The sequence below is a fragment of the Amblyomma maculatum genome, chromosome 1, assembly GCF_055883805.1.
Source record: "Amblyomma maculatum isolate TAMU_Amacu chromosome 1, ASM5588380v1, whole genome shotgun sequence".
NCBI lineage: Eukaryota > Metazoa > Arthropoda > Arachnida > Ixodida > Ixodidae > Amblyomma > Amblyomma maculatum.
This window is the reverse complement of record NC_139344.1, coordinates 367483442-367503670: the sequence shown is the minus strand read 5'-3', so window position 1 is coordinate 367503670 and position 20229 is coordinate 367483442. Positions and strand designations below refer to the sequence as shown.

At 46.9% G+C, this 20229-nt stretch overlaps 2 protein-coding genes across 2 annotated transcripts in view; one reads left to right on the top strand and one right to left on the bottom strand.

Annotated features, from left to right (window-relative positions):
• The first annotated feature begins 14959 nt into the window (after positions 1-14959).
• LOC146208071 (uncharacterized) lies at positions 14960-16108 on the top strand. The gene has a single exon (XM_084591753.1). The coding sequence runs from the start codon at positions 15710-15712 to the stop codon at positions 16094-16096; it is 387 nt and encodes a 128-aa protein (XP_084447879.1). The 5' UTR covers positions 14960-15709; the 3' UTR covers positions 16097-16108.
• Positions 16109-16220: 112 nt separating this feature from the next.
• Positions 16221-20229, bottom strand: part of LOC146208069 (solute carrier organic anion transporter family member 74D-like) — a 30613-nt gene continuing 26604 nt past the window's right edge. Inside the window, exons 8-9 of the mRNA XM_084591751.1 lie at positions 19851-19921; positions 16221-17469 (exon numbers count right to left, since the gene is read on the bottom strand). Of these exons, the coding sequence (XP_084447877.1) occupies positions 17174-17469; positions 19851-19921 (367 nt within the window). The 3' untranslated portion in view covers positions 16221-17173. The remainder of the gene's footprint in view (positions 17470-19850; positions 19922-20229) is intronic.

Here is a 20229-nt window from a genome sequence, read left to right as displayed (position 1 = left end):
ACAACCTCAATTGCTAAACCATGCAAAACCATGCAAAACCATGCTTAACAGCTTTCGTTCGTATAACTGGAATCAATCCATGCTTAACCCTCCACCATTTTTTCCGCTTAAGATCACCAAGTGAAAAAAATTCGCGCAATCAAATCACAGGTCGAGCTTTGCGTCTGACACAGACTTTTTTGCTTGGCAGCTGCGTCTGCAGCCATTGCATTTTTTTTTTTCCGGTGTAGGGGACAAAGTGCACCTGAGCAGTAAGATTTACAAACACCTTCTAAAGAAGGAAAACAGTGATGCCAAAATGCATTTTTAAAACGAACTAGTTACTAGCACGACCAGTGAAGATAAAAAAAAATAATAATAAACTGCGCTGCCAGCCTGTTCCACTGATGAAACTGGTACCTGAAAGCGAAGCGAACATCTGTCGCTCGGGTGACCAGAAGAGGCGCACGCGGCAATGATGAAGAAGATAAAACAGGCAGGTATACAGCTGGAATAGGGCTGCAGCCACTGAGCTCCAAAAAAATGCAGGCTGTATACAATAAGCACACAAAATTTGCAAATTGTACAAAAAATATCTTTAAAATCAGGTCTTCCGGACGTGTTAAAAACAAACAAGGAGCGTTCGATGATAGTCCGTCTCGCATATAGGCTATACGCAGGCAAACGGATACAGCTTGAGAGAATAATATTCAGTACATCGCTCATTATCTAAAATCCCTAGCTCTTCATCTTTGAACTAGAGCACGTTCATCCTGGAAACATGAGGTGATGGCATTTTTACGCTGGTTCATACTGGATACCATCGTCAAAGAACGCGCGTATTCCGAGATGATATTCTCCAGCAGCATTTCAACTCCGATAGAAGCTTAGCGCGGAAAAACAAGGACAATAAAAACACTGAAAACAGACAGGACACAGCGCTTAGTTTCCAGCAGTGTTCATGCACTAACTAGCCTGCAAGAATGTTCTGGAAATTTTCAACTCCATTCGCACACGATAAGTGTGAGACTCGCATCGCCACATAAATGCTGCATATTGTTACATGATGGTGACAATGCCGAAGGCAACAGGTGGCGATACAGGTCGCATTTAAACTCTTTTTTTGGGATGACTTGCGCCCGCAAAATAATTATCTCGACGGCGGCGATAGCAGCAATCGCGTTGAGCGGACGTCGAAATGCCCGCTGCGTTCAGCAGTTCTCGAGTTAAACTCTGGGAAGAAATACCTAGATAACTTGGCCAAAGGTGACGAGAACAACCTCTAACAATGTGGAAACAGACGCGCGTAGTGGTAATCTTTCCAGATACATCTCTGTGCGTCTAGGGTGGCAGAGAAAATGATAAAGACCGCTCTCTGTGACGCCGAGTGTGCATGAACAAAGAGCAGAAGATTGTTCCGCGCGATACGAGCAAAGTGATAAAAGTGTTGAGGTCGCGTGCTGCCGGCTGTTGAAAGCAACAAGTAAAAATTGCAATACTTTGTGCCAATATGTGCTTTAATCAGCCAGCAGCATCAAGCAGCAGGTGAAGCATATGAATTCATCCTAGATCTGAGGAGTGCCACCTTAGACGGCTCCCAAACCGGGTGTTTTGTAAATCCCGCCGTACTAAAACACATGGACTCGCGACATTCACAGGTAAGTGCAAATTCTGCGGGCAGCGTGCTGACTTATACCACATGGTGCAGGCCTGCCAGCAGAATACAAAACTAAATACAATAAAACAGCCAACTAGGGAGGGCTGGGAGGCGGCCCTGTCCAGCTCGGACCTGGAGGCCCAGCGTGTCCTGGTCCAGAGAGCTCGGGCCGCGGCGGCGGCCAATGGCGTCCCAGAATAGGGTCTGCCACTCAGCTACACAACAAAACGCACCTCCCTTCCCAAATCATGTCATCGTAAATAAATGTTTTCTCCTCCACCTCCGTTCATCTGTGGCAAGAAGGAACACCAAAAAGAAACGCCATATGTAACGTGTGCGTTAGCGTGGGAAGAGATTCGCATTGCTTGTGTATCCACTGCCTTGCATGTGTAGTCACGAAATTGGACTTGAAAAAAATAAATTAGTCGATTATCTCTGAAACACGCGCGTGCCAGTAAAATTCCACTATCTGGAGTAGGCTGGAAATACGACTGCCTCTAGGTTTTCGGTATAGGCGTTGTAATTGCTAAAACTCAGGAAATTTAGTCAGTTAATTAGGTACTTGAAGTCTCACTTTGCGTTCGTCTGCTCTCACAACCTTCGTGCGATATGTTTCGAGTACTGGATGTAATAATAATAAACAAAATCCCTCTAAATCTAATTTTGAAGATGCTATATTGATCGTATAGGCCTTATGCATAGGTTTCAAAGGTCGCCCCTTTCTCGTGATTCATGTTTTTTTTTTTTTTTTTTTTGAGGAGGAGGAGCGGGGGGGGGGGGGGGGGGGAGGCGACGAGAAAGTATCATTTTGTACTCAGTTTTCCTAGCTACACTGGAATCCAAATTATGGGTACCCGTGGGTGCGACAGCCCATATGGGGGGCGCCTGGTTTCCCATTTATTGAGACAAAGTGTTGTGAATCTGAATAATGCGATGACTGACGAGGTCCACCCGCAATTATCCAGCGTAGCAGGGCACTTTGTGACAGAAACCGGATATAACTGCAACTTGTTGTGAATTATAAATTGGTTTATGGTTTATGGAATATAACGTCCAAAAGCAACTCAGCTTTACGAGAGACTCCGCAGTGTAGAGGTCCAGAAATTTCGACCACCTGTGGCTCTTTAACGCGTACTGACACCGTACAGCACACGGGCGTCTTGCTTTTCACCTCCATCGAAAAGCGGCGGTCGTGGCCAGAATTCGATACCGCATCCTTGGACACAGTAGTCGAGCGCCCCAACTACTTCATCACCGGGGAGGGGCGAATCATAATTAAGACTAAGACATGTGCGATTGGGCGTTCTGCCGTAAAATAGTTTAGCCAGAGATTCGAAATTACACTTTTCAAGTGTAAGACGCAGCTTTCTATGCGAGCCGGCTCTCGTCTCGCTTCGCTCCTGAAGCCCTTGCGTGAAAAAAAAAAAAAAAAAAATATCCTGGATTTTAATGAGATTTGAAGGAAGCCTTTATTTAAACTAAAATCAGCCAGTTGCTATCAGGAGGGCTACCTCTGGCCTCTCAATCCACGATAATGTTCGCTAGCTATAAGAAACAAGGTTGTAACTTTTAGATTAAGCATCGGCAACATCTTGTTACGTTTCGACCCCGTCTTGCGTGATCATCAATATGGCTGCAGCAGGCACAGAGGCATCAACCAGAGCGGCGCATACTTTGAGCCGATTTCAGCGCTTTGTAGACGACCACCCACAGCTTGCCCGGACAATTTGCCGACGTGTTCGATTGCCACGTGCCTTCGTGTGTGCGCGCGAAAGGTTTGCCAGTGCGCGGCTCTCGGGGAGAGAGTCGTCGACCTCGGTTAATGCGTGGAGGATTTCCGGTACCGTATTGTCTGCCTCGCCGATGGGCCGACCTGTGGGCCGACCCGTGCTCTCTTCGGAGCCCTTTCCCTCTGGACTGCGAGGTTATATAATCAGCGGTGCCTTCACGCCGAGGACAGTCGCCGTCGAGAGACATGCAAGCATTTAGCGCCTCTTTTCTCTCTTGGGCCTGCCTCTCTGGCTATCCTTACGAGATGCAAGATAAGAAAAATTATTAGGGTCACTTAAGCTCCGCCTTAATATAAGGGTAGGGCGCGACGGCGCTACCAGCCCGCATATAATGCCTCGCTTTACTCAAGCCGTTTGAACCCCGCCGGGGTGGCGCAGTGGTTACGGCGCTCGACTACTGTTCCCAAGGACGCGGGATCGAATCCCGGCCTCGGCTGCCGCTTTTCGATGGAGGCGAAAAGCAAGGCGCCCGTGTGCTGTGCGATGTCAGAGCACGTTAAAGAACCCCAGGTGGTCGAAAATTCCGGAGCCTTCCACTACGGCGTCTCATAGCCTTAGTTCCTTTGGGACGTTAAACCCCCACAAACCAACCAACCATCAAGCCGTTTGAACGTGGCCGCGTGGCCTAGGGATAAAGGGATCGAATGCAATGATGCTGGGTGGCTGATTCTAATCCTCCTCCCACGTGAAAGGACAGGCTCGAGTTGGCAGCTCCTGCCACACGCAATGCCAGGCAACCCTGTGTCCAGTTAATGCATGGCCATGTCAGCGGCCAGCGTCATGCACATAAATGCGGAGCTTAAGTGGCCCCCATATTTCGTTCCGATTGTGGTGACGTGCGGCTACTACATGGAAGTGACATTTTTGAAGCGATAGCTTCAGCAGGCCATGTATAGCCAATGTTGCCGTATAGAGCCGCTACTGCGCTTGCTCCGAGCAATAGGTGTGCCGCACGGCACGCCTATTGAAGCAGTGAGTCGGCTCCGCCGACTCACTGCTTCGAGGTTGCGCAGTAAGGCTGCGGAGCAATCCCTTAAAATTCAAATCTGAAGCAAACAGTTCTCAAACGCATCGCTCACACCTTCTCATGAGATGGTGCTGATATGTTAAAATTCTTTCAAAACAAATGCATCGGGGCCACTGGAACGACCAATATACACCTTTAGCAATTCGGGTTGTGTGCTGCTGTCTGCGTTACTGGAGTTGCGGAATCCCTCCCATCGGCAGTGCTCCTGCACTGATGGTCCCATGACGGTGGGCATGCGCTAAGCCAGTAAAATTTCCAGTGCCCCGTCGTACATGAAAATTTGGATACAGAAGGATGGAGATTTGGGCGAGTTGGTGTAGCGTCATCTTGAAAGTAGCAGCGCAAAAAAAGAAAGAAAAAAAGAAATGAAAATAAGAAACACGGACGCAAAGTGGCTGTGTTCTCCCTTTCATGTCCGCGTTTTTTCGCACTGCTACTTGTCGGATTCAACTTCAGAAAAAAGCTGCTGATGTCCCTCAATACATCCTTCGTTGCTAACGGCGTCACCCCATTGTCGTGAGCAATCCGCTTGGACCTGCAAGTAGAAAAGTAGAGGCTGAGACAGATGAAAGGAGATTCACCAAGCCCTAATCGGATTAACCGCGGCGTCATGATCGTCAGTCGCTGTTAGCCGAAAAAACTGACTTTCATTAAGACTTTAATACTGCACACTGCAGCGTACGAATTAATTAGTACCTTCCCGGAGGAGGTCGTTCGGTGCCGGGACGCTTCATCTCCGATCACAACCGCAGAAAGCAGGCGCATGCTTGTTTCTGCGCGCACGTGACCTCACGCGCCGGCCGCAGAAGCCCGCTGTCGTGAAGACTTGCCTCAAAGCTCCCGGTACCGGCCCCCGCGAAGGGCAGCACTTCAAAGCTTTGGCCTACTGCGCCATCTGGAGGAACACGGGGTGGACGCTACTCAAGAATGACGCTAAAAACTAAAAACGAAAGGAGGAAATCGGGCCCCTCACAACGCCAACAACAACGGCAGGGGCAGTGGATACCATATTTTCAAGAGTATAACAGGAACCTCCAAGAAGACCTTGCCAATCCGCATATTTTGCATTAAGTGATCTGAGTTGTAAGGCACACTTACGAAGCCGATTCTAGAATTTAACTTGTGAGCCTACGTTTCATTCAGCCACCTTTAGGTGCCGTTTAAAAAAAAAAAAAAAAAAAAAAGGAAAAGAGGGGGATGAAGTGACAGAGATGCCGAGCTCGGAAAGTTTCGGGATGGGAGGGGGGGGGGGGCGTGGTTTTGACATGACATGTACTTTCTGTTCGCATGATTAGCAATCGCTTAACTTATGCCTCTAATATCTCAAATATTCTTAGCAGCATGCAGTCCTAAGCTTCCACTTTATCCGGATCCTGGTTGTATAATCGATCACTCGAACGACATAGATATAAAGCCCCGCTTTAACCAAGCCGTACTGGCGTGCCTCTATGGCCTAGGAGTATATAGCCAGAGTCCTTGAATATACCTGTATAGCGTGCCTGATTCGGCCTCCAACTCGCTAATGAGCAGCCAGAGTTGGTAGATGCTCCAATCTTAGGGTTGTGATGTGGTATTGTTACGTCACACAACCCGCCGCCCAAAATTATAGGACAGGCTTAAGCTCCGCCTTTAAGGGTGCGACGCGATAGTGTAGGCTACCACCCGACATGTAAGGCCTTTGTTAACCAAGCCCCATGAACGCGCCTGCATGAACGTGAATTCGAGGGCTTTGGCAGGCTGATTCTGATATCCCCCTCCCATATGAAAGGAGCGACCCGAGTTGGCAGCTCTTGCCATGCGGTACACGAGGCAACCTATATGTCCAATGAGTATGCCCGTTCATGCCAGTTGCCAGCTACCAGCTACCAGCGCCATGCTCGCGATGCTTCGCTCACAACTCTGACGCCTGATCTTTTGGGTAACGGTGCTTCAGGCTATTGCGTTAAATGTTTGTATGCAAGCAATAAGAAAGAAAGAAAGAAAGAAAGAAAGAAAGAAAGAAAGAAAGAAAGAAAGAAAGAAAGAAAGAAAGAAAGAAAGAAAGAAAGAAAGAAAGAAAGAAAGAAAGAAAGAAAGAAAGAAAGAAAGAACCCGTGATTACAGTTAGACTTCGAAGTAAGGAGTCGGCTTATAGAGGTGCAAATACGGTATACACGACGCGTGCCCTACGCTTCTCGACCATGGTATACGAGGCGCCGTGGCGGGGAAACCGCTAGGAAAAAACTAGGTTGGCGCTCATAAATGTCGGCGAGGGTGCGCGCACCTTTTCGCAGACCGACCTAGACGGCGGCCAGCAGATGGATCTGGCTATGCCGCAGCAGTTGCGTCGGCCCTCGTCCCATGACATGGAGCGTTTCCAAATGCCGCCAGAGCCACGGCGTATAGACGACGACGTTGCCGAGCTTGTGCGCGCCTCTCGTTTGAGATCGACAGGTGTCGCTTGCCGACGCGCACGCCACGTTTAGAAACAGGTAAGTTGCTGCTATACCAATTCCGTTTTGAATAGGCCGCATCTCCGCAGGAAAAGAAAAAAAAAAAAGGGGGGGGGGGGGGGGGGGCTAAGGTTGCTGCGGCACTTACAGACTAACCCCGATGGTCGCATACTCGACCACCAGGCAATGATCGCCAGATAGGATGCAATGCACCTCAGAAGGCGTCTTTCTTTGTCAGGCAGAAATGCTCAACTTTTATGTCAAGTTAATTAAGATTTTCATTCCCTGTAAAGACGACGTAAACTTCTGGCTCTTGATCGCTAGCTTGATACGGGAAAATTAAAGGGAATGAATCCGAACAATGCGTCTGATTAACTGATGCATAAGATAGGTATTAGAATACTGGTTAGAAGCACGTTTTCGGGCTGTTATGATTCCTCGAGCCCGGTAAATTTGTCCGAAAAGGCCATCACAGGGCTGGTTAAGAAACAAGCGCCACTGTTTTGGTGTGTTTGGTTTTCGTGCAAATTCACCGTGTCCGAAGAAGGAACTTGGGCAGTTAACTTTTCCGGCCTATCAATACTCGCACGCTAGAATTATGCAGCCTGGAGCGACCTTGTGTGTGGAGGTAATGCATCATGTACAGTTTACACCGCAGAACGACCTCGGCTGTCGCTTCAAGGAAGACATGCAGGTTCGTTCTTACGACGCACGACCATACACCATCATACCTTATTTAATACCAAATATTGAAAGCATGCGCAAATTCTACACACGTCTGTGGTTTGATACGTGCGTTAACAATGTAAGTTAAGCATTTCTTTTTTAGAAAACGAAACAAAGGACCATATATGTTACCTTCCAGCGTGCAGTCACACCTTAGCGATAGGCATTTTTTAAACGAATGTTTTTGTTTTCTTGCCCATTTATTTATAGTGTAGAACATATCCCACTATCAAAGTAAGAAAAATGCACGCTGTCGACGATGGTGCCGCTTTTACTATACACGAATTTCTTCTTATTGAAAAAACTTGTTCTTTAGAAACTTTTGAGAAAGAGTTGGAAATTTGTTGTACTGCTTGAATGTACATTGCCCACCCTGTAACAGCCCGCAAGGGCTAACAGTACTTGCAAATAAATAAATAAAAATAAATAGAGTTTCACATTCGCAAACAAGAAGGAATCAAACAGGGCCAGATCAAAATTGAAAGGGCGAGAGACTGGGGTGGCCGTGAAGAGAGTGACTAATAAATTTCGACTCTGACTTCTTAATACTGTGATGTTGCGACAGTGAGTGTTTGGAACAGCGAGTTGTCAAGCGAAAAGAGTGTAACCTGGTGATACATGTCTGATCCATTTACTATATGTATTATGCTTCATACAGTCGAATAGTATTATGCCTTTCGATCATTATTGTTTTCGGTTTTGAAAGCAAGCAGCCTGCAAGATGCATCCCCCCCCCCCCCCCCCAATAAAAAAAAAACATATATAGGTTATCACCTAATCAGTCCAAAAAAATGACTGCTTTTATGTAGAACACTTGAAACAGACGTCGTCCACTGTTTCGCTGCTTCTATCTTAAGTTGCGGTTGCGATTCAATTTTTGTCCACGGCCATGAATCGGCGCAAAAATCCCACAGATTAGATAACCGCGTTCAAACACTGCATAATAATGTCCCTTCGCATATCCTTTTGGTCTCGTCCACTTTTCGCTGGGCACGAAAACCATGGCACCTGTGCGCTCTACAATGTCAGTACAGGTTAAATAACCCCAGGTGGTCGATATTTTCAGACCCCTTCAGCTCCTCTCACTACTTCTTTGGGACGTTAAACCACATAAACCAAGCCAAACCTCTCGGTCCGTAGGCAGTAAACCGGGGCACCCATCGTGCACATCGCACTTTCATGTTTGATTATTCGAGCACTATAGGGAATCCAAAATGAAGATTGCCGTATCAATATCAGCTCCGTAACACACAACCAAGGGCGAGAAAGCAAGAATTTGAAGTGCGCCGTCATAACGGTTTTTCAAGCCATCAGCTTGCGCTTACAGGCATCAATTAAACTTGTGCTGCCTGCCAAAGCCGCACATAACGTACATCAGCTGACTGTGCTAAATCTAGAACACCTGGGACAGGAAATTTATCAGTCAATCTTGAACCTCTAATTTTTCAAAACGTGGTCTCTGGTTTGTCCCGACCCAATAAATTCTGACGGAAGCTATTTTCGGACGTGCGATCCGATAGTTGCATCGTCGCATGGCTGAGCTCCATACTGCTTTCCCTGTTAGCTCGGATGCATATCGGCAGCATGTGTGGCTTCAGCAAATTTCATCAGACGGCACTCAGTAAATGGGCTCCATGCTCTTTCCATGTAGTACGGGCGGTGATTTTAAGGATGGTCCAGGGTGCTCGGGGAGTGCATACCCGCCAACATTTTTCTAGATTCTTATAGCGCTGAAGAAACACCACAGGAAGAAAGACACAAAAGGACAGAAGCGCTTCTGTCCTTTTGTGTCTTTCTTCCTGTGGTGTTTCTTCAGCGCTATAAGAATCAAGATAATGTACCAACTAACCCGTCAAAAAGTCCTGCTGCAACATTTTTCTAAAGCCCAGCCTCATCTACTTTCGATACTAGTGCACCGTCTTTCATCTAGCTCGGGCGTCATCAGTACGGCCATCCAATTCTTTAAGCCATTTCTATATTCGTAAAAAGTCTTTTTTTTTTTTTTTTTTTTCATAGTGGTAGCATATGCGCTAGTGTATTCGCTTCAAACGTGAGTCGGTCGTGAAAAACGGAAAACTCCTCGCTGGTATCGGGACTGAATTAGGTCGAAGAGCGATAACTGGCAGCCGTGACATCACCGCCCCAATAATAGGGCCATCTCTCAGAATATATTTTCGTGTCTTCCAAAAATGGCGATGGCACTGAAAGCCTATTCGAATATATATCTAACCAACCATGGATGGGATTCACAGATCACACAGTGGTGGTCCATGTGCGTAAGCCCCTTGCTTGGCAGGTATTGATTTTCTAGTCTCGCATGAGGATAACAGAAGCACTGCCACCGCGTTTCCTCCTTGCCAGCAATTCAGTGGACTCGATGTGCACAATGACATCGATTGCATGCCGTAAAATGACAAACTAGAATGAGTTTTTTGAACCGCTTCCGCGGGGAAATGGGTGAGCGATATTCGCTGACATGTGTCTTGGAATGTGTATGGCTCTGTCAGAAGCCGAAATAAGTTATGGATCTTGTTTTCAATTTTAGGAACCAAAAAAAGTATTTCATAGATACCTCGTTTTCAGAAATATTTCCTTCCTCATTTGATCAAGCGAATGACGTCTCTTATGTGGTAACTGCGCTCGGAGGTTTTTGTCTTGCGGGAACTTGTGAAAACTGACATCGTCGCGGCCGGAGGTGCTCGTACACTCGAAGGTGCTCGTACACCCGAAGGCACAGCAGTAACGCATGTTTGGACGGGTGTTCAACTCAAGCGACACGTTGAATATCCGCAACCTCGAAAGAACAGCAACAACACAGGCTAAAAACGCACTCGGGCTGCTGGGAACGCCTGGCCTATTCTCACGGTGACGTCACTCACGCCGGGGCGGGTGAGGTTTCTCTCTTCACTCTCCTCCTCTCTTGCGCCGTCGCGGGCCGCGGGAAGTTTGAACGATGCGCTTTCATTTGGCGATTGCTGTTGTGTTTTCGCAATAATCGTAAAAATAACTTCACAGACCTGACCAACAAATAGTATACTTCAGTACAGTGAAAGGTGAGCAAGTTTGAAAACCACAGCAGTAGAGCGCCCCGACCACTGCTAAACTTGGAATCGCCGTTTCGTTTACATCTTAAAGAAAACGGATTCCAACAAAGTGAAGGGTCTTCAAGGTGCGCGATGTGATTATCAACTCCGAATGCTTATAAAAAGAGATAAAGTTTTTAGGCAAATTCATATCATATAGGAAGTGTGCCGTAACGGTGCATTAAAACAATGCCACGTTATTTTTATTTAGAACTTGAATCATTCCGGAAAAAAAATAAACAAGAATAAGCTCACACCAAGAACCTAACGTATAGCGAACGTTTCACGCTGCATTAGCCAAGTTCTATGCAGTCGCATCAAGCCGTGTTCTTCTCTAGCCACTTACATCAGCGCTGCGTCGGCGAAAAAAGGAAAAGACATAAAACAGGGTAGAAGCTCAGACTTTCCAAACTTTACGCAAAGCACTCGTGTGGTTTTTCCTGGCTAAAGTTAGGTAGGGCATTCTTATTGCTACTGCCTCTCTTCACTCTCAAGGTGCGCATTTTCCTGAAATATAAAGAACCACGCTGAGCTGAAAGTACACCCGACCGCTTTCCTAATATTATATTTCGAGCACCAAACAAACTGCTTTACTTCGTTGGATGACAAAGAGAGGCGGCGAAAAGGGCGCGCCTAGGCTCGGAGTTTTTGTCATGTAGTACAGCCAGTGTTGCCGCACCATTTATTCACTGACGTTCGTTCGACGTCACCACGGTACTGTTAAAGAAGTTTACGTGTGTATAGTGGGATGTAATAAATTTTATTTGTCTTTATTTTTAAAACCATGGTCATCCTATAGGATGACGAAAGGAGTTTCTTTCCGCTAATCTCTGGCAGAAGATGCTGCTAGTACAAGACTATAGCAGGATAAATGATCAGCGAACTCTACCAAAGAAGCATTGGCAGCTTATGCATTGCTGGATGATCTCAAAACGTTGTACAGTTGTATAGCTGTATGTTTAAAACGCGACAACAGCTAAACGGGAAGCACGCGTGGCATCAAAGTTTTGCTTCAGCTGGATGTTCCATCTTCTACTCGCCTCTGAACGCAGGTTAAACCTATCCTATAATGCACGAGGGCTTGCAAGGCTAGAACCCCAACACAAATAGAGAGACGAAGAAGCGCGGAAAGCCAAACGGAAGCTTGCGTGCCTTTTTTCTAATTGGCCCTAAGTGTTGTGTTAGTCCTATTGAGTAAGCGGGCTGACGCGGTTCGTTACGATGGCCATGGACCAAGAAGGTAGAAGATTGCACAGCCGTCGATGTAGCTGAGTTGGCAAGAGCACCGAACGCGTTATTAGGACGTCGTGGACGCGGTTCACATCATCGGCGTGTTTTTTCCTTTTAATTTGTATTTAATTATCCTTCACTCTTTATCGCAATACTATTTCAGGTCTATAGCAATAAAAAAAAAATCCCCTACGTTTTCCTTCATCTCACCGACTGTTAGCTTGTCTCCTTCATGTATTATAATGAGCCCCTCATTTCCCCTTCAATTTTCTGCAGATTAGTAATAGTGATACGCCACTGTCTTCAGACCTATCGGCGCGAAATGACGGAGAAACTTGCGCGATCCACCAAGAATAGAGGCCTTCTTCGGTAGAGGAGTTTTGTAGCGGCAGCCGCAGAATATATATTCTCACGAGGCGAATACGAATTGCGAAAACTCCGCACAACTTAATTCAGACACATTTAACGCATATCCCGCTGACTGGCTGATTAATGATTGTGCACTTGCATTTGGCAGAATAATTATGAACAAGACATTTGGCACTCTACGTACTAGTTTATCTCCCTAGAGTTAAACGTTAGTAGCGTCAAGCATTTTACACTTAGTGGCACAGAAACTTGTTTCCTCAAGCAAATATTCTCTGTCGTTTGACACAAGGCCGCGGCGCCATAAATAGTCAGCACGTTAGAATCAAAATAGGCCTGTCTGGAAACGTGCGATGTAATATTCATGAGGAAAATGTGAGACCTTGGAGTACGTCTCGTATTCCATTTTTGTTTTAGTTCAATATTATTGCCATTTCACACTTTTTTTTTTTTTTGCCTTTAGCGTAAGTGCTTAAGCCTCTACCTGCAGGAAACTCAAGATATTAGAGTGGTCCGCTTTCTTTTCCAATTTCCTTTTGTTTTCTTTTTTTTTTGCCGATGATGGCAGTCCTGTTTCTCCTTCGTATATTTATGACGCGTTATCTGCCCACGCACTTTACTCAAAGTGTTGATCTAATCAGGATGTTCGGTGCTCCGTTTGACCACACCTCGTAAAACACGTATATCAATAACCATGCATGCCCTGTTAACCAAACAAACCGGTATAAACATGGGTAAACCATGACGAATTGTGTCAATTGATAACAGCAGCGATTTTAGCGAGTCATTATGCTTCGTCTGTCCCATTTTCCTCTGGACTGCGCGTCTGCGTTATAGCCTTCGTAGGCAGAGAGTCGGTGACCCAAACATTCGGCTAGGCAGGGCCTCGACGCAGTTCCTTGGGAGGACAACCTTCGTGCCGAAGGTCGACTTGTTCGGAACCGGCGCGGCCAGGAAGATGTAAAAGAAAGCAGGAAAAAAACAAAAACTCCAGAAGGTTCGGAAGGCAAAATGAAGGATGTTGTTGCCCGTCTCTATTTCTTTGCCTCCATCTTTGTTCCTCATTCGCGTTAGCCGAGCTACGCACTAACTCTCGCGCTATATACTGTACCGAACGCGCTATTGTCTCCACCGCTCTTGTAGATATTGAGTGAACGCACCAAGGAGGTTCACAGCCACGACGTAGGCTGATTCTGCATCAGCTAGATTGAAAAACAATCTACCGATACCAGAACGGAAGGTTTGCAGCAGATGGACTATATCGAGACACATTCCGGGGAACTCCATCTAAATATATTTCCGAGTAAATATTTCTTTCCACGAAGGCTTCGAGAAATCGAATTAAGAAGTGTCACGTCCTCAATCTATTGAAATCATCACGTCTACAAAAAATAGGATTGGTTGTCACACTAGAAAAAAATTTGTGTTAACACACTCGGTTTACGTGCGACATCGGCCGCTGATGGTTACACCTCTACTTCGTTTCTACAATTTATTTTTCCGTTTCCAGCCTACGAAGGCTCAGTATTTGGTGGAGGCAATTTCTTTGCAACCGAAAAATGGTACCCTATAAAAGAAGGCCAACTTTGATTTCGGCGAGGTCTTCTCCCGGTAGCAGCCCGGATGGATGGTGGTTAAGTAACTATTAGCTGTGCATCAAGCGCGCCAAGATCTTCTTTTGGTACGCGATAAATTAGAAGAATGGCTGTGCGCTTATGAAGACGACTTTGTGCTAAAAATGCATAAAACAAAAAGCTATAGATAAATAAATAAAGAACAAAAGACATTCTCACACACTAAGCCAGAACATTTCATTTAGCTTTAGCACCGAAAGCAGGCCCTGCTCTGGCATGCCGCATTGAAAGGTGCAGTCAATGCTGCTAGCGTGCAAATGTCTTTTTCCAAGGGATTGCTTTTTGCGGTGTTCGTCTGTCTAGACGCGTTTTAACTAACCTATAATATGAAAACAATACGTGGTTTCACTGAAAGAAATGACAGAAAGAACATCGGTACATGAGTATCGTGAATGAAAACAAGTGACGTGTTATATCAAATTATATAATACATGTTGTCACACTTTCGCCGTTCTCTACTAGAGAGAAATCAGTTATACCTTAATGTTATGACTCCATTAAAGAATGTAACCAGGGAGTCAGGTGCTCGAAAGCAGTTTGAGTTTCTCCTTGATCTTGTGAGCGATTAGGCAAACTCATCCAAATGCTACAAAGGCTTTAGCATGTCGGGTAAGTATGAAAACGAAATAGAAAAACTGTAAAAGACACGACGACGTAATGATTTCCTCATAGCTATATGTGGGCGAGCCTTTGCATCCCGCTGTTGCATGCACCAGCGACCTTCCTGACATAAGGCCTGTTCTTGGCGCGCAAATTACCGCAACCGCCCTAGAAGCGCGCACAAGCAGTCATCCAGTGTGCCAGCCATCCGGCGTATACGCTGCAGCTGGTCTGTTCGACATGAGCGGCACGCGCGTCGCTCCACCCTTTCCCTTACCTCCCCCTCCCATTTCTTTTTTCCTCTAGTCGTCCGCTCTGAATTCAACGCTCCACCGCTGGCCCGGTACAGCTGGGTGCGTGGGATTAAAATTAACTCGCCTCCGTGCGCCCCAAAAGACTGCTTACTTCCTTTCCTCTTTTCACGCTGCAGACCGGCGACGGAACAACCAACGACAGCCGAGCGAAGTACGCATGGATCGCCGTTTTCCCGCTAGGAAGCCGTTTCACACTATGCCCCCGCGCAGCGCTGCAGAGGCAAGCAGGCCACGGAGACGGCGCAGACTGCAGGAGAACACTAGTTCCGGACGAGCAGCGTAGCGTCAAAACTGGCGGCGGAAGAAGGCCACGGTGCTGACTGCTTCGAAGCTGATTGCTCTTCGAGATTCGTCGAGTGACGGAGGCAAGAAGGGCCGTGTCCGGAGATTACTTTCACAATTCGAGCTCCTTGCCACGATCCCTTTAGAAGTGCTGACTCCTGCGCGCTCGTCATCTTGGTGCTGCGAACGCTATCACTTTTAGTGTTCCGACTGCCACAGATATTTGTGGCAATCCGCGAGCAAGTCAAAGTGACGACGACACCTGTGTGAGCCCCTTGGAAGTCCCAGTGTTCAACCCTACGTCGAGCAGTGCCACAACATACCTCATTCTACACCTTGTTCTCTAATCCATGCCCCAACTGGTTTGTGGGTGCCGACTCGTCTCAGCTTCTACAAGTGCGCCCTTAACGAAAGCTGTGATGTGTTAGCGCACAATTCTAAGAAGGTATCATGTTAGCTGCTGTACTGAAGTAGACAGGAACGATGTGCCACGTGATGATCTACTAGAGTCCACCAGCAAGCACGCTGCTCGCAAGCACACATCGAAAGGCTTTCAATATCTGCCGTGGTCCGGCACCCAGAAGCATAAATGCAGTACCTGGCGCTCGTCCTTAGCATCGTCGGGGGCACGCTGTTCTTGGGACTCCTGCTGGCGGCTATCTGCAGTTACTACTGGATCTCGCTGAGGCACTATCCGTGCGCCTGGTCTGCCACGGGTGATGCCAAGTCGGACGCTTACTACAAGAAGACCGGCGACTGGAAGTACGTCCAGAGCGGTGCGGTTCCGGACGCCGAGGAAGGCGTGCTCACCGACAATGACGAACCACTCCTGGGCTCCATCGTGCTTGAAGACGGTGCCAGTGCGGCGGCCCAAGACGGCCAATGCGATACTACAGATGTACCCAAGAAAGAAGTGAGGACCACAGGTCCATTTAGCAACTCTGAAATCATGTGCGAGAACAAGACTGCGATGTAGCGACACGCCTTCTCTTTCTGCGTGAGACCTTTCATTTAATGGCTGTGTGTGCGAGGATGTTACGCGACCTTCGTGACCTCTAGTGAGCAAATCAATAATGTTCTTACGAAGAAAACAGGCAAGTCGAGTTTTATGGTGACACATAACAGTCGTTTGTGGTGAAGTGTTACGTACCAAATGTGTATACAAGTTCCCAGTGCGGACAAATGCGAGTCAAGTCTAGTAAGTAAACGGAGCTCGATAGAGCTCGCCAATACCCCAAAATATTCGTATTTGCTTTTTTGTCTTAAATATCTAAAATCTTTATTTTAAGACAACCTAAAAGGCCGTGTTGTCGCCCAAAGGTGCATTACACAATGTATTAGCAGTTCTCCGGGCCGGGTTGCTTATAAGACAGGCAAATGTTTTCGCAACGAATTATTCCCGCATACGATCCTTGCGTACCACAGAAACCCATATATCATTGCCTTTAATGGTATTTGTCCAGAGCTCATGTATCTTCGCCTATCTCACGAAAACAAATATTTGCTAGTCAAAGCAAGTCTATATATTTTGTGAGTACAAGCAACAGTACTGCGCTTTGTGAGAAGCGACGGCCTGCACGCTCATATTCGTATCACTATGTCCTTGAACTTTTTAGGGCACTATTTTTTTTTTCATAACAAACAAAGTGACGTTGACCTGGGGAATCAGAATCATTGGTTCTATTCGCTGATTGAACCTGTACCAGCTCCATAGTCCGCCCCATCGTTTCAAATGAACTCTTGACAACACAGTAACTTCACCATTACTGCGAACTCTACTCTGGCAAGCAGTCGCAGCATCATGTTACTTCCCTCCATCATAACTCCATCATACCTCAGTGCAACGCGCGGAAAAGTGAACGCACAAATTAGCGCCATGTGCACTAACGCTTTCCGTACCCCGCCTCTACCTCAGCGACTTCACAAACGATACACCTACATAACACGTTTAACGCTCAACGTACAGGAAAAGTTCCAGTTGATGATTGCTAGCAGGAAAAAAAAGTGTTTGCGAGTAATGAATGGACCTATACGCCCGCGCTTCGAGTGTTCGTCACGTGGAATGTGTTATGCCGGGGTGTCCGATGTGCCTCATGAAGACCACGTCTTCGTCCTCATCGCTGGCTTCCTGGTCGGCGCGCAGCTGGCACGAGTGGCGACTGAACACGTATATGGCGAGGCTGAAGAGCGCCCCGAGCACGATGAAGCCCATCGAGGCGCCGTGCAGCAGGTAGCGAAACGTGGCCGCATCGTAGACCCAGCAGTTGCCGCGTGCGCCGCAATTCACCTCCCAGACGAGGCACGACCGGTCCATGATGGCCCCGTAGATGACCGGGTACGGGATGAAGCCTGTAGGAGACCAGGAACAGAGGCTACAGCATTGTTTTCAGATACGCCAGTCATAGATTGGTGACATGCAAGATTGTGACAGTGTGAAGCGAAAGGGCCTGTCGCCGCCAACGTGGTGATTTGTAACGGGACATTATGCTATTGTATTACGTAACAGGAATGAATGACGGGGTTTAATGAATGCTGCATTCTTATCAGCTAACTGCTGGGCAAAAAAAAAAAAAAAAGTTTCGGCTGCAGGCTAACAGCCTTTTGTTTATTATAGGAAAAGCAAAACATTGTGCAAGCAACTGTTAGCACTATAAGTCGGCACATCCACTGATGAGGGCACTCGTATCGCATCACTCACAGCCGTGAGTGCGAGTGAATGGACGTAAATGTGAGTGGGCGTGAGTTTGAATGCGATTTAGTGGGTCTGAGTGTGAGTGAATGGATTCGAATATGGGCTGGCATGAGTGTGAGTGATGTGAGTGTGAGTGCGAGGGAGTGTATGCCAGTGTCAGTGGGTGGATGCGAGTGTGACCGCGGATGAGTGAGTGTCGCAAGCTGCCTCACCTATTATACAGCGGAAGTTGCGGGAGCTTCTGCCCCAGATATAGAGCGATATTCACGGAACCCCGCCGCTCCTCTGGGGAAGATTCAGCCTGCCGGCAGGGGCAGCGACCGCCTGTCCTTGACGCGGACGCTGCGCACAAGCCGAGTACATAAAATAACCGACCTTAGAACGACCGCGCCAGTGCGCCTGGGGAGATTCAGACTTACGGTCACTCTCGCGGCGCTCCGGGAAAGCGCATTGTGTTTCTTCGGGCCCGCGATCGACGCATCGTTCCCTGCACCTTTACGGCCGCCAACACCAAGGAACCCAACCTTCGACACCTCAACAAACAAGAAAGCCGTGAGAATTGCATTCGCCACAGACTGTTGTTCAATCGAACACTATTTTTCGCTTTTTGTTAACCTTTACCTCACTTATTAATATTTTACGCTGTGTTTCCTATGTAACTTTTGTCCATACTCATTATACCTGGAATACTTGCTTTGTTATCTTTATACTCTTCTTTTTATCCCAGTGTTTTGCTCATTGTCGGTTTTTTTTTTCCTCTTGTCATTTAATTCTTCGACTTTCATCAATATCTTGTCGTGGCGTTTTATTTTTTTATTGTACTCGATTATATTGCAGTGCAATTTGGACTACAATTTATAAACATTCAATTGTTTGTAAAAGAAAGGGACCTATTAGAACTTATTCCTCAATCACACACCGACACACGTGCTTCACGGGATGACCGGCCTAACTTTTAAATGTGTTCTCAAACCTCATAGAGTGACGACGGGTAACCGTAAAGGGGATCCCGCGCCTCTTTTGGCCATAAAGGCGGGGGTTTGTGACAGTAACTGAATGTGAGTGCGAGCGAGTGGACGTGATTGTGAGCGGGTATGAATGTGAGTGTGAGTGAGTGGATGGATGTGAGTGTGAACTTGAATGAATTTGAGTTTGATGTGGCATGAGTGTGAGTGCGAGTGAGTGAATATGAACATGAGTGGCCATGAGTTTGAGCGCGTGTTAGGAGTCGTGAGTGTGAGTGACCATGAGTGTCAGTGCGAGCGAGTGGATGCGAATGTGGACGGGGTAAGTGTGAGTGCGACGAGTGGATATGAGCATGAGCGGGTAGGAATGTCAGTGCGAGCGATTGAACGTGAGTGTGCGAGGGCATGAGTGTGAGTACGAGCGGCGATGAGTATGAGTGCGAGTGAGTGGATGTCAATGTGAGTGGGTATGAGAGTGAGCATGAGCGGGTGGAGATAAATGTCACTGGTGGTGTGTATGAGTGAGCCACTTCTCATGGTGCCGACCTATGTCGAGCAGACAAGGTAAATGCGCCGTCTGGCAGAGGTAGCTACAATGTCTGAATTCCAATGGGAGTAAAATTAAGAAGCCTGTGAAATAAGAGGATGTCGTACATAAAATGGAAAACACAACATAATACGCATAAATTAGCATATAGTCATTTGGGTGAAGTCACTGCTCTGAAGCAGAAAGAAGCGATTTCACAAGCTGATAAAATGGTGCTATAATTTCTTTTAGTTTAATGTGCGTCTTCAGCACTGACGGCCTGGCGACAAGACTATAAAAGAAAAACATCGCACAGTATGTCACGGAGCAGAATTGAAATAGGAGCACGTGCACAGGATTTGCTTTGTCCCTTTATTTGTCGACTGTTGCCATCCTTTAAAGTTATCCAAGACAGCAATTGCCCAATTACTCAATGGTTCATTCCTTCATTTCTCATCCGATTCTTTTAGAAAGAAGTTAAACAAATGCGGTAAAAAAAAGCAGCATTGTCATAGCAGACAAGAGTAATAATAAAATACTGGCTCACCGAAGATGGAACCAAGGGTGAGAAGGACAGCGATGGCAATTTTTTCTTCCTTTGGGTGCATACAGTTGGGCCTAAAAAAAAAAAAGGTAGCAGAACATGGATTAATGATTACGCCCACAGGTCCTGCGAGCTCATGCTTATCGCTACAGTCGCTACGGCGTAATGTATTAGTGTTAGAAAGTACCCTCCCTCTTCGCTCAGTCTCACGGCTCTACGGTAACAACCTTATAAGAGGTTCGTAAACTTGTATAAGCGCAACAGAGACAACACAGCAGGCAAGAAAGACAGGACAGTCCCGTTTTTCTTGCCTGCTGTGTCGTCTCTGTTGCGCTCATACAAGTTGACGAGCATGAACCAACTAGCCCCGCAATGCATATTA

Excerpts from the sequence above, each read along its gene's own strand:
- LOC146208071 (XM_084591753.1), top strand. The coding sequence starts at position 15,710 with ATGCAGTACCTGGCGCTCGTCCTTAGCATCGTCGGGGGCACGCTGTTC.